Genomic DNA, 12,610 nt, shown 5'->3' on the forward strand with positions numbered 1-12,610 from the left:
AGTTGGTGGCTGAAAGGTCAAAGACGTTCAGGAGGAAGAAGCCTCCAAAGTGGTAAAGGACTGGTTGAGCTCTGGCCCTGCATCTCACAAAACTGAGCTCACCTGTATCTTTTCTGGAATTTCTAGTTCAAAGCCCGTGGGGGATGCTTCTGGTTTCATGAAGAGCAGTGACCAACCAAATCAGTTTCAGTCCATCAAGACAAATCAAAGGCTGACAGGCAAGCAGTTTTGTCATTCCCAAGCATCTATCAATTTATAAATTGAATTAAATGCAGTGTGGATTTCTCTTTCTCCCCACTCCTGTGAGGGCCAGAAACATTTTAACAGTGATATACTTAGGGATGTTAAAAAAGTGTGGGCTTTAAAATAAAGAAAATAGTCTGCATTCCAAATAAAATTGTATTGACAAGAGTGTCTGACCCAGCACAATGTTTCCAGGCACCTCTAAACAGGCCTGTACTGAACTTAGAAGCAAATTTCTATAATCAATATGAAAATCAGACCCAGAACCCCAATTTAAAACTGTTTTGTTGAACTATAAAGAAGACACATAGGAGGAATTAACAAACACAATTGTCACTTACAGCCTATGTGTGCTTTATTTCCCTTATTCTAAGTTACATTTGGGGGCGTTGCTTAGTTTTTTTCTGTTTTTTTATCATCTTGTGAAGGTTTTTAGCTACTTGACCACAGTAATGATTGATGATGGAGACCACCACTTATAGTGGCCAGGTAATGATGAATGATGCAGGTACTGAGCAGCCATGAGGATTTTGGTAAAAGGAAGAGCACAGTATAGATGTAAAAAAAAAAAAGGAACAAATACTGTGTAGAATTAAAAAGTTTATAATTAAATGTGAGTTGTTGTTGGTTTTGGTTGGGGGTTTTCTTTGTAGTAGTAGTAGTAGTAGTAGTAGTAGTAGAACAAAAATCACTATTGTTACAGCTCCTTCAAATGTATATAAAGCATTTTCCTAAGTGGAATATTCAGTATTTATTTAAGCACACTCACAAGACCTAATCTCAGTATAAAGCAGTTTAGAACTTTCAAAGTGTTTTATACCAATGGAAGATAGGGACTGTTTTTCTCCAGATATTCCTGAGCTGGAAATATCTAAAATACTTCAGTCTGTACGTAATTAGAGCAGATGAATAAATCTCATTGAAGTCAAATAGCTACTGATGTGATTTAAGAAGATACAAAGTTAAATTCTTTTTGGAGCTTAGATCCAAAAACTGAACTCCATCCCCATTCAGCACTACATTTAGGCAAGTTTAGACACTTGCTTATATCAATAGGATTAGATGTTTGCTTTAAGTTGCCCATGAATTTAAATGCCATGCTAAGTAGGAAAGCACTTCTGTAATGGATTAGCTACGGCTGAAATTTTGTAATTATTATTTAGGAATGATTTTAAAGACCTGAAATACATTCATTTTCCCATTAATTTTTAAATCATCTTCTAGACAAGAGGAAACATTTTCAGTTTTAAGTTTTCATGCCATTACCTTACCCTGCTCCACCTTATTTCCACTATGGAAATGAAAAAGTCGCAACAAAGGGAGTTCTTTTTTCATACAGAGGGGGAGGGGAACATCAAGTTTTAATTTTTTGATTAAAAAAAATACCAGAAAATTTCAAATTAAGCAAGTCTGTGCTAAACCAATTCATTGATGTCATTCATACTTCTCTAACTGGGTCAGTTTAATGCAAGACTTGTAGAAGGTTTTCACTGAAGCGTACAAAGAGCTCTGAGGTCACTTTTTCCTGACATGAATGTCTGCAACTTCGTACCAATTTACCAGTTTCTTTCACAGCTTCAAGATGAACAGGTACTCACAATCTAAGAGCAAGAGAAGAAACAAGCCAGCATTTGTATTAAGAAACATTTTTATTAACAAAACAGTAAATTCCACTTGCTTAGCATTTCCAATAATGAATAAATTGGCCTTGCAACAAATAAAAAAATTGTAAATATCTATCACAGAAAGCACTATAAGGTTAGGGGCATTGGGCCTCTCTTTGATGTTTTAGGGTTGAAAGTTTCACATGTTATTTAGTGTTTTGTTAAAAAAGGCAACACAATACAGTCATAGAAATGAAGCCATCTCAGTCAAACAAATTAGGTTATTATAGAGAAAGGATCCAATTTTATGTTAGGTAGTTGGTTTATGTCTGTTTGTTTGTTGTTGCTGCTGTTTTTAAACAAAAAGGAATTTTAAATCCACTTGCTGGCATTTCTGATACATCCATAATTGGTTTTTTTGTTAAATTATGAAATTAAAGAGGAAAAAGGAGAACCTTCAGAAACAGTGTTAAAATCGTGTTTGCTTATTTTAATAGTGGCAGATCTTTTTTTTTTCTTGATGTATGGATTTAGTTAAAGATTAACCTACCAAACTGCCTGGAAGTTGGCCTGACAAGGCTATTTCATTAATGCAATCAATACCAAGCAGAAAAGACCATTTCATCTCGCCCAAATCATATTCTGTCATGTCCAGTCTCCTGCCAACAGATTACTCTTGTTCTTCTCTGTATCTTCAAGCACTGAAACCTGAACACCACCTGGCTTTCAACTTCCTTCCCCCCTCCAGCTGAAGTCTCTTGCTTCCAGCAATGACCTCCAGTAACACTCGTCCCTGCCATTCCCTGAGTACAGCTGTCTTGTAAAGGTGGGAGAAATTATGAGTGCCACAGGTGAACAACAGTCTAAGAAATGAACATCAGATGGATTTTGTGGTTTGTTTCTTTTTTTCATTTTTGCGTAAATGCTAATGAAAATAAAAAGCTGTTTCACAAATGCAACATGACACACCTTGATGTGGTTGGCAAACTTCAAGAGAGGTGTTTTCATGTCAGCTACATGTATTTTTAAAGTGCTCTGACTCCCAGATAGATAGCTGTACCAGTTCCCAACTTTTTTTCATCAGCTACAGTGAGTAACACACAACAAATGTTTTGTGTCTGCTGTTTAAAGCTAATTTTAAATTCCTCCTTCTGGTCTGTAAAGTGTGAATATCTATATCCCTCTCAGGAGGCCTTCTGATGATTTGGTTGATCTCTATTGAACTAACCTCTTTCTGTCTAATGTATTCCCTTTGAACTTCTGTGTAAATAAAATGTTATGCTATGGTTTATTGCTGTGAAACTAACGAAATATTACTAGAAAAAAATTCCAAACTTAACGTGTAAATTACAGCATTACATTTCATGTGTTTAACTACAATGCACTAATGTTTTATATATGCAAGATGAGCTGTGTAACTTTAAAACATAATGAACTTATATCTGTCTGGTTATGATGTCTTGCAATACTAAGCTAAAAATACCTTTTCATATGTCAAAATGCCCACCATTGAAAAATAATATCGTGCACCTCAAGAGTATTTTCTTTTGGGAGAAAGGGATAAATTCTGCAATAGAATCAGCCTGGATAATTATATTGGGTATTTTTAGATCTTTTACCACCCAGTGCTGTAGTAGCTGTTGTTCATATAACTGAATGCCAGATAAACACTATATGATACTTCCTAAGATTCTCAAGAAACTCATCATTCTCGTAATTTCTAAGAACAAGGTTTCTGTAAGGCAAACCATGCTCTCCAATAGTGAAGCTTTGACTGGAAGCCAAAGGCCAGTTTAATTCACTAAATATTTAGCTAATTAATGAGTGTATATTTGTAGGAAAATTGGCCATTCTGATCAACTTCATTGATGCATATCAGGAGCAAGAGATGGGGATAGAAGGGAGAAGACAAATTACAGTAGAGATATATTTTTGCTTTCTAGTCCACTTCTTTCATACAAACTACTGAAACTTAATTGCAACATAATAGAGCTGTACAGGTAAGAAAAAAATTAGCTGACTCTTATATACATTCATACACATCCCCCTTAGTATAACCACTACACTGTAAATTAAAAAGAAAAAAAAAAGGGGAAAAAGTCTGGGACAATTTATAATGGCTGCAAAAAAACTGAAGTATGTCTGTTGCTCCAGATGTCATAAAACTCTCTATACCTAGCAACACTTATAACATTGAGTTTACCAAAAATGGCTGAAGAGCAGATATAGTTTGCATTTTCTATACAACAGGCTATAAAACATCACTTATCACAGTCCAGAAAGCACATATAGATGTGTTTTTATATAAACATATGTAATAACATATTAAGCGTGCATGAAAATTTCCCAATGATTGCATCTATGCCCTCTTGTTTTTCTTTTTTTTTTCTTTTCTCTTTTTTTTTTTTTTTTTTTTTTTTGTGGAAATGTGCCTTATATTCCAGATTTTTGTTTTTGTTTTTGAAAATAAGGCCTCCGTACTATTTTCCTCACAACCAGAAAGGGGCTTTTTGAAAGTATTTCTACATAAGTCTTCAGAAAAGCCAGCACTTTGTTTCAAAATGCAAGTTTCCAATCACTGCTTCACTGCACCAGACGGCAAACTCTTTATGTTTGCTTGTTGAGTCACCATATATAATGACAGTCTTCTCTGACAATAAGACTAACTTACTTCTCAAGAAAGCGCTAGCACTTTGGCTAAATCCAGAATCATAGGTAGCTTCTTTTTTCTTTTTTTTTTTCCTGTTTTGTTTTTTATAATTTGTATTTTTTTTTCATATTGTGCCTTGATGTTGTAGTAATACTCCTTGCTTTATGAATGCGTGGTGTCATCATTGTCTTTCAGAAACGTTCCAGCAACATAAAGACAGGCAGAGTAAATGAAAACACTGTGGATGTTAGGGAATTTATCAGCTCCTGTTTCTGAAAAACAAGAGCATGAAATGCTTGTTTTTAAAAACAGTCTTTCCTTTCTGATTGCATTCCCTGTCTTTTCTGTTTGTTTGTTTTTGAATGTGCTTCATAAAAAGTAAAGTAAATAAGTTTGTATTATGTCTCAGATAAAATGAAGACTATTTCTATACAAGCGTTCTTTTAGATGTTGAGATCAGACATAGTACTCCTTATCCTTATTTTTCTTGTTTTTGTTGGAACTTTTAGCGCTGTTGGGCTGTTTCTCCTTGATCACAGCCCCATTGGATTGTGCTGAGTTACTGATGTAGTTTCGACTCTCATCTACGTGGTAGGATCCTTCGTCTCGATTCCTGTACTTGTACATGGCATAGAGGAGGATGAGGATGCACAGCGCCGCCGCCGCCACAATCCCAACCACCATGCCCGTCGTGCTGCTGGATTCACGGATCACCTCGGACGAGCCGGGATATTCCCTTCCTCCTCCTGCCCTGGTAGGGTTTGCTGTGGGTAGATAATGAAAGAAGGGAGAGGTTATCATTGGCTTTGCACACCGAGGAGTCACTCATGTCTGCTGCTACAGTCATGCGTCCTTCTAGCTGCACCCGCTGGGCCAGGACAGCCTAGCGATGTACCACCCGCTACCAGTCCAAAACCAGTCAGGGTTGCAGCCCATTCCTTTTTCAGGCTTTTAAGCTAGGAAAATGACAGCAAGAAGCATCTCTTTCTGGCCTTCAAAAGTATAATTTGTCCCAATGTCTTAAGTTAATAGTGCCTAAATAATCTGAAATAACAGGAGTACCACAATTTAAATGCAGGGACATTAACATCTCAGAGGAAAGGATTTCCTTTTTCTTCTCTTTCTCATTCTCTTTCTCTCTTTCTCTTTCTCTTTCTTTTTCTCTTTCTTTTTCTCTTTCTTTTTCTCTTTCTTTCTCTTTCTCTTTCTTTCTCTTTCTCTCTTTCTCTCTCTTCCTCTCCTTCTGTAAGGAACAAAAAGCGACATTATACTATTTATTGAGAAGGCAGTGATGATAAGACAGAATGGAGGAAAAAAATGGCTGGTAGCAGCCAGCAAATTCACTACAAATAAGGTATCCTCACCTCTCCTGTACACTTCCCTCAGAAAGCTTCTCAGTTTCTCCTTTCCTTCTACTATTTTCTTTTCTTTTTTAAAATTAATCATATTTACACTTAGTACTTTTAGAGAGCTATCCAATCCTACCTTCTCTTTTCTAATTGAGAGTCCTCCTTGAATATGGCTACACTTCAGAGCACTTTTTTACCCAACTTCTCCCATTCCCTCTTTCCATCACTGATGCCATTATCAGATGTTCCTTCAAGGATTGCTTTATGCCCCAAGAAAACCTCTCAAATTGCGCAGAGCAAGGACTCAGCCTCCTAAGATCCCACCTCTGAGGCCAGACTCTGGTCTTTTCAGTTGTGATGTGAATAGAACTGACCTATGTCTTCACACTGTAAAATCTTCTTGATAGGAACTATTGTGTTGTCTGGCACATTTTGTCCCCTTACACAGCCATGAGGAATGAAACCCTAATTCCAGGAAGAATTTCTGGATTAAACACTCACAGCACACACAATGCTTTTACATTTTCCACCATCTCCTTTCTTCATTGAATTTTGCAGCAGGAGGGGAGGCAGATCTTTGTATAGAATCACTTTAAGTGGTGGCAGCTGAGATGGATCTTCTCTAACTTAACAAGTGTCATGGACAAAAATAAAGTGATCTGGATTTATGCAGTATTCCTCTGATTGTACCAGCATTTCCAAACTTCTGAGAGGCTATGTATCCTCAGCACTGCCAGCCTTGGCTGAGCTCGGGAGAGCCAGGCTGGCTTATGGAAACTGCATTTAAATCATAATGCATGGCTAAGAATTCAATCAGTAAAACACAGATGCTAACTAAAAGTACTATTAAACACTAGTTTTACAATATATTCATAATGTTAACTTTATCAGGCCTTTCCTACAGGTAGCTTTTTACTGAAGTGTGTTAGAGAATTGTCTTGCTCAAAGTCCACAAAAGCACACTATGCCCCATAGTCACTTTTTTTTTTTGCACTGTAAAGGCCTAATAGGAAGATGATGATTTTAAGGATGCTACATTAAAGGTAATGCCAGCCAAACTATCAATGCTGGTCAAAGAATTGCAACAAGTTTGGACCACCAGAACTGAAAGCAGCCACCAGCTACAGACATCTACAACTGGCCTATGAATAATAAAACATAGCAAAAGAGCCACAACCCCCAAAAAGAATAAGTTCCTTCTCCACTTTGGTATTACTCATCATTTATTTGTTGGTGATTTGTGTTCTTACTGCTGAAACACCACTTCCTGGCAGTTATTTCAAATAGATTTAAAGAAGCTGACATTTTGTTTGGCTGAAAGAACAGAGGCAAAACTCTAAGTTTCAAAAAAACCCCGTACCAAATAGTATTTTAACTTGATTTTATTCTTCTGAATATTCGTAGTTGTTATGAGTTGGTGCAATTGGTATTTTCTATGGCTTCAGAAGAGATCTTGAAGTTTCACTTCAGAAGGTTTTAAGATTTTTTTGTCATTTCAGGGTAGATGCCACCCTACTAAGAAAGGTGCCCTGTTCCAAAGTAGTCAGTGACTGTTTTAGATCCTGTTTGTTCATTGTAACTATTGTAGAAAATGGAAATTCTTTTACACCTAGGGTGTCATTTACTGTTTTACAAGAGACGATGCATTGTGTGCTGAACAAAGACTGAGTATTTCCATAGTGAATGAAAATGAGACAAAGTCTTATCATACTGCATGTGATTCCAGGAAATTAATTTCTGTCTGAGAAATAATAGAAACCACTGAATACACTGTCAATACTTGATGGATTAACAGCTGCTCTTTCTCTTTAAGATACATACATTTGGGCCAAATACTGTCAACTATCTTTACAATTAATGTCTACTAAATGACACTTAACAGCTTGCTCAGAGGAAAACATTCTAATATTGCAACCTAAAAGACAGATTTAAGGTATATTTTTCAGTGTTACCTAAATTCCTGCCTCTCACCTGATGGCTTCCTTTTATTTTAAGAATGTTTTCACAATTATCTCATTTAACCCATCTGTCTGAGAAATATTCAACCACTACATTAATGTTATTTAAACTTATAACATTTCAAAGCATCTGTTGTTGCATTTGTTTGGACTTCTGGAAAAGGAGCAGTTCAGCAAGGAAAAGGACTTCTTGCTATTTTTGTTCCATTTACATTAAAATATGCTTTTAACCTAGCAGGGCCTCTCCAGACAAATGAAGGAAGAGGAAATAGGAAAGTTTTACAAAGTGTATAGGTTTGTCTGTGAGCACTTTGGATAGGAACAGCAAATGGAATACCCACCAAAGCAAAATCCTATTCTGAGACAGGGAGGAAAGGGCCACTGGAAAAAAACCAGCCTTAATTTCTTCTGAAATCTATATAATAAATAAACAAACCCACATCCATAACATTGCTGAAACAGCTGCCTTCTATTTAAGCAGTACCTTTGTTTGACTAAGACTGGAGACAATTCCAAGGGGAATTTACCTGGATTTTTTTTCCCTGCAAGACAGGAACTATTGCAAGGGATGGCAGATGATCTCAATGGAGAGCAAATGAAGATGTTAAGTTTACAGAAATCATGCTCTTTGTCTCCCAACTCTTTGGGAAAACTGGATGCAGTTTTATTCCCAGCATTTTAGTAGCTGGACCAGGGAGAGCCACTGGCTCCTGGCACAGCAGCAGAGGAGTGTCTGCAGGTAACCTTGTCTGCCTCTCAGCTGCAGTCACTGTTAGTGTCTGCAGCACTAAAAAGATACCAACTTCATCCTAGACATCTTACTGTAAATGAGAACTGAAATACCTTATTGGAGTATGTCAATATTAAATGTCATAAAATATTACTCTGATTTTTAAGGGTAAAAAGTCATCTCAAAAATAACCCAAAATCCTAACCCTGAAACGACATATTTATTAAAATGATAAATTGAGGTTGGTTTGATTAGGAACAAGACAAAATCATAAAGGCACTAAATATGCTCAAACCTTGCCATAACGGTGAGAGGAAATGAATGTCATCTTGTGGTGCAAGGATTCCTTCTTGAAACAACTTCTCTGATGCACAGCTCTTCCTCTCAACAGCACACAACCAGTGTTTTTGGATTGCCTCAAAGACCATCTTAGAAAAGACTGATTTCTAAAAGCCTCTTCTACCACTTATGAAAGACTTTGCATGAAATAATAGCAACTGAGCACAGTTTTACACTGTGTAATAATGGATTAGAAAGTTGTTGTTCTTGACTGTATTTCTAAGTGGTTTAAAATTTAGAGGGGAAAAAAAATCTAACTAGTTTCAGTGTCCAGTTTTCATTAATACTGTGAAAAGAAAATTGGAATTGCAGGTTCCCATGGTGTTTGTGAATTGAAATTAGCAGACTGAAAAACAAAACAAAACAAGACAAAAACACCCCAAACCTGTTTTCTTTACATTTATGCCTTCCCACAAACTGTGAATAGGAAATTACGCACAAGACAGAAATGTTTAACTACTGCATTTGCAATGAGGCATGAAGGCAATTATTTAGGGGACACGTATTAATTTTCACTCTGTGTGCTATCATTGTAGACCTGTTTGCGGTCGATTTTCTGCAGCACTTTTGGATTCTGGTGAACTGGTTTCTGAGCTCACTGCAATTTCAGCACCTCTTTACAACAAATACCTCTGAAAAACGAACCCCAGCGCTTCCTCTGCAGAACAGGTAGGGTGGATGCAGCCCAGCTTCAAAACCAGTATGAAGGTCTGCTGTAAACTTGTGTTTAAAGGAAAATTTTTAAGGTATCTGTTCTACTCTTTGGTGTGCAAACCCAGGATATAATGCATTAAAATACCTCTGAAGTGACATCAACTAACTTAGCTTGTTATAAAAATAGTCTAGCAGCATCCACAGCTAAAAAGGTTGCTTTGCCAAGAAGCTAAACATTCTCTCTGCGCTGAGTAGAGTGCTTCTTTCCAAGTGTAATGATTTGTCATATATCGACTTCAAATCATTTACAAATCCTACCAACTCCTTAGGACTGCAGGCTTTGCAAGTAACTTCTTTTTCCCCTGTGGTTGAGAGGTGGAAGGCAGTTTTCTCAACCTTTTAAAATGCCATCATAAGTCTAAGGGGAAATAGGTTAGTTGGTTGTACAGAGCCAATTGATGGAGCATATCAAATCAATGGGGTTTATGAGTTACTGTGCTCTGCAGATCTGAGGGGAATATTTTCACAGTTTTATAAGAAGATTTTGTGAAAATATTTTCCACAAAACTAAATTTAATTTTAGCCAAAATGGAAAATGTAAACCAATATATCACTTAATGTTTTTAGCAGCCTTCATCCCTGTGGTCTTACCCTTTTTATTAGTATATTTTAACATTTTCAGTTGCATTGCTCCTCTTTTAGCATTCCTTCCCTCCAAACAAGGATTCTTTCTCCTTTTACCAGTTCAGGTGTCCTATCTCTCCCCACTGCCTTGAACCTCTGCTTCTTTATTTTCTATGTGAAGTAATTTTCCTGGTTTTGTGCATGTTCTGAGAAATCTTTGGTAATTTGGTAGTTTATTTCAGAAGTTTTGACTGACTAACAGAGTCAGTAGCTAGTCTATATTTTAAATTAAAGTTTTCCTAAGTTGGAAGAATAAAAAAGGCTTTTGCAAATAAGATAACATAAGGAAGACAAACCAGAAATATTACACTACTGACAGCATGTTTTCAAGCTAGAGCTAAGTTGCTGTAATTGTGGGCCATCAGCTCAGACAGCTAAACTGGGATCATTTGCTTGGTGAGTTGCCTGCAGCTCTTGCTCCCTGAAGACTCAGAGGAGCACCAGTGTTAAAGCAAGAAAAGAGCAGGGGCACTGGAAACATAAATTTTTGGTGGCAGCTAACTGTAAGATTGGCTTCATTGGACCAGAACTTACCGTGCTAGCAACAGTGACATTTGGGCTCCACTGACTTTGGGAAAAGTTTTGCTATGAGCTTTGCCAGATCAAGGTTTCATTGCTTGCTATCTTTAGCATTGTCATCTCATTAAAGAAGAAGGCAAAAAATTCCAAACCTCCTCATCTAAGAACCAGTTTCAGCAGGAGAATACCAAAATGTAGTTGTAAAGCGTGAGGAATCTGCTGGCTTGGCCTGCAGAGCGTGGAATGATTCTTGCTCATGAAATGAGCTGGAGGTGCAGACACCCACATTCATCTCACAACTGTGGGTGATTCCCTGATTTTCCTCCTTCACTGAGCAGCTACTACATGAAGAGATAAATGTCTACGCCACAAACATTGTATATATCTGGCTTGAATGTTGAAGCTGAAAGCACACTGCATTCAATTTGTTCCAAATACTGTCATCAAGTCAGACCCATTACTGACAAAATTGATAATATGCCTGGGAAAAGAAGGGGCCTGGCTTTCAAGACATCCAGAATATCCATGCACACACACTGGGAATGCAACTGCTATAAATACTGAACTACACCCCCTACCCAAAGGCTCGGATTCAACATGCAGATACAGCTAAGCTTGTTCAGCCTGAATCCTATTACTGCCTAAACCTTATATGCTTCTCTGGGAGTGGGAAGAGAAAGACAAATGGAATTACAAATGGATATAAATTACATTTGATGTAATTAATGTTCTTTTTCTCCTGATAAAATTATTAAAATTAATAAGACCGCCTTGTTTTTCTTTGCTTCTGTCATCATAGAGAAAACAATTAAAACAATTATTATAAAACAATTATGGTGTCTCTGATGTTAGCACAAGGGAAAAAAGTTTGAGATATCTATAAAACTTTGTTTCATTTCAAAATGTAATTCTTGTGTTCTCACTTCTTTCATCTTTCATTTGTCCCTTTTCTGAAACTTTTTAAAGGGTACAATATATGATGCATTCTAGATCTGAATCTACTATTTAAGCCAGTTCACATTTAAACCATCAAAGTCCCAGAGCTAGACCATAGCCCTTAACCTCAGGAGAAGTGCTGGTTTTGAAATGTCAACACAGCAGAACAAGGTTTCATTCAGTTCTTTATATAGTCAGAAGGAGATAGCCTAAGGTTAGACTATTTCAGGTACATGCATCCTCATTATAGGTTACTTTTGCCTTGGATTTTTCCTGCTTCCATTTATGAGCAATATCCTTGGAGAATACCTAGTTCTCAAACTTCTGAGCCTTTGCCTGACACTTTGCAGGCTGTCAAATTACACTACTCACACACTACAATACCCCAGTGCTTCTGCAAAGGTTTAAATTAGCTGTGAGCAAGGGGTTGGAAATTAGTAGCAGCAGCCTTAGTGCTAGGTGTGCAAGAGCTAATGGGTATTCACACTGGGCTGACTGCTAGAAAACACCAGCAAGAAGTTTACAATTTGTTCTTGTTTCCCTTCTGGCAGAGGGGTCAGCAAAACCAGTTTGCTGCCAGCAGTCTGCTAGCATGGTTACTGGTTTGAGAAGCTGCTGCTGGCATGCACCAACTACACTAGAATGCCATATTAAGTGCATTTATCAGGTGTTGGAAATTTCCTGTAGAATTTGAAAGACCTGATTTACCACCTCATTGCTCAAATTTGGTCTGAGAAAGCTTTGGCATAGAAATTGGGCAATACAATGCTAACTCAGGCCAGTATTTTGTCTACAAACCTCCTACCTTTGCAAATTATTGTCTCTCTTTGTCTACCTTTTTCATCAAAAGAAGGATGAAAAATAGTCCTAAGGAAAAGTGCCTTTTTTTTCATAAAAAGGAGAAATTCATTGCATATGCATTACAAAGCTACAAGAAACAGTTT

The 12,610-nt window shown here is 37.1% G+C and overlaps 1 protein-coding gene across 12 annotated transcripts in view; it reads right to left on the bottom strand.

The window, feature by feature from the left end:
* Positions 1-4,953: 4,953 nt before the first annotated feature.
* The window catches only part of NRXN1 (neurexin 1), a gene marked incomplete at both ends in the record, with an annotated part of 666,790 nt that continues 659,133 nt past the window's right edge, over positions 4,954-12,610 (bottom strand). For all 12 annotated transcript variants that reach the window (XM_082302935.1, XM_082302936.1, XM_082302939.1 and 9 more), the window contains one exon: positions 4,954-5,261. In XM_082302935.1, coding sequence (XP_082159061.1) covers positions 4,954-5,261 — 308 coding nt within the window. The remainder of the gene's footprint in view (positions 5,262-12,610) is intronic.

Source organism: Coloeus monedula (assembly GCF_965178545.1).
Source record: "Coloeus monedula genome assembly, chromosome: 2".
Taxonomy (NCBI): Eukaryota; Metazoa; Chordata; class Aves; order Passeriformes; family Corvidae; genus Coloeus; species Coloeus monedula.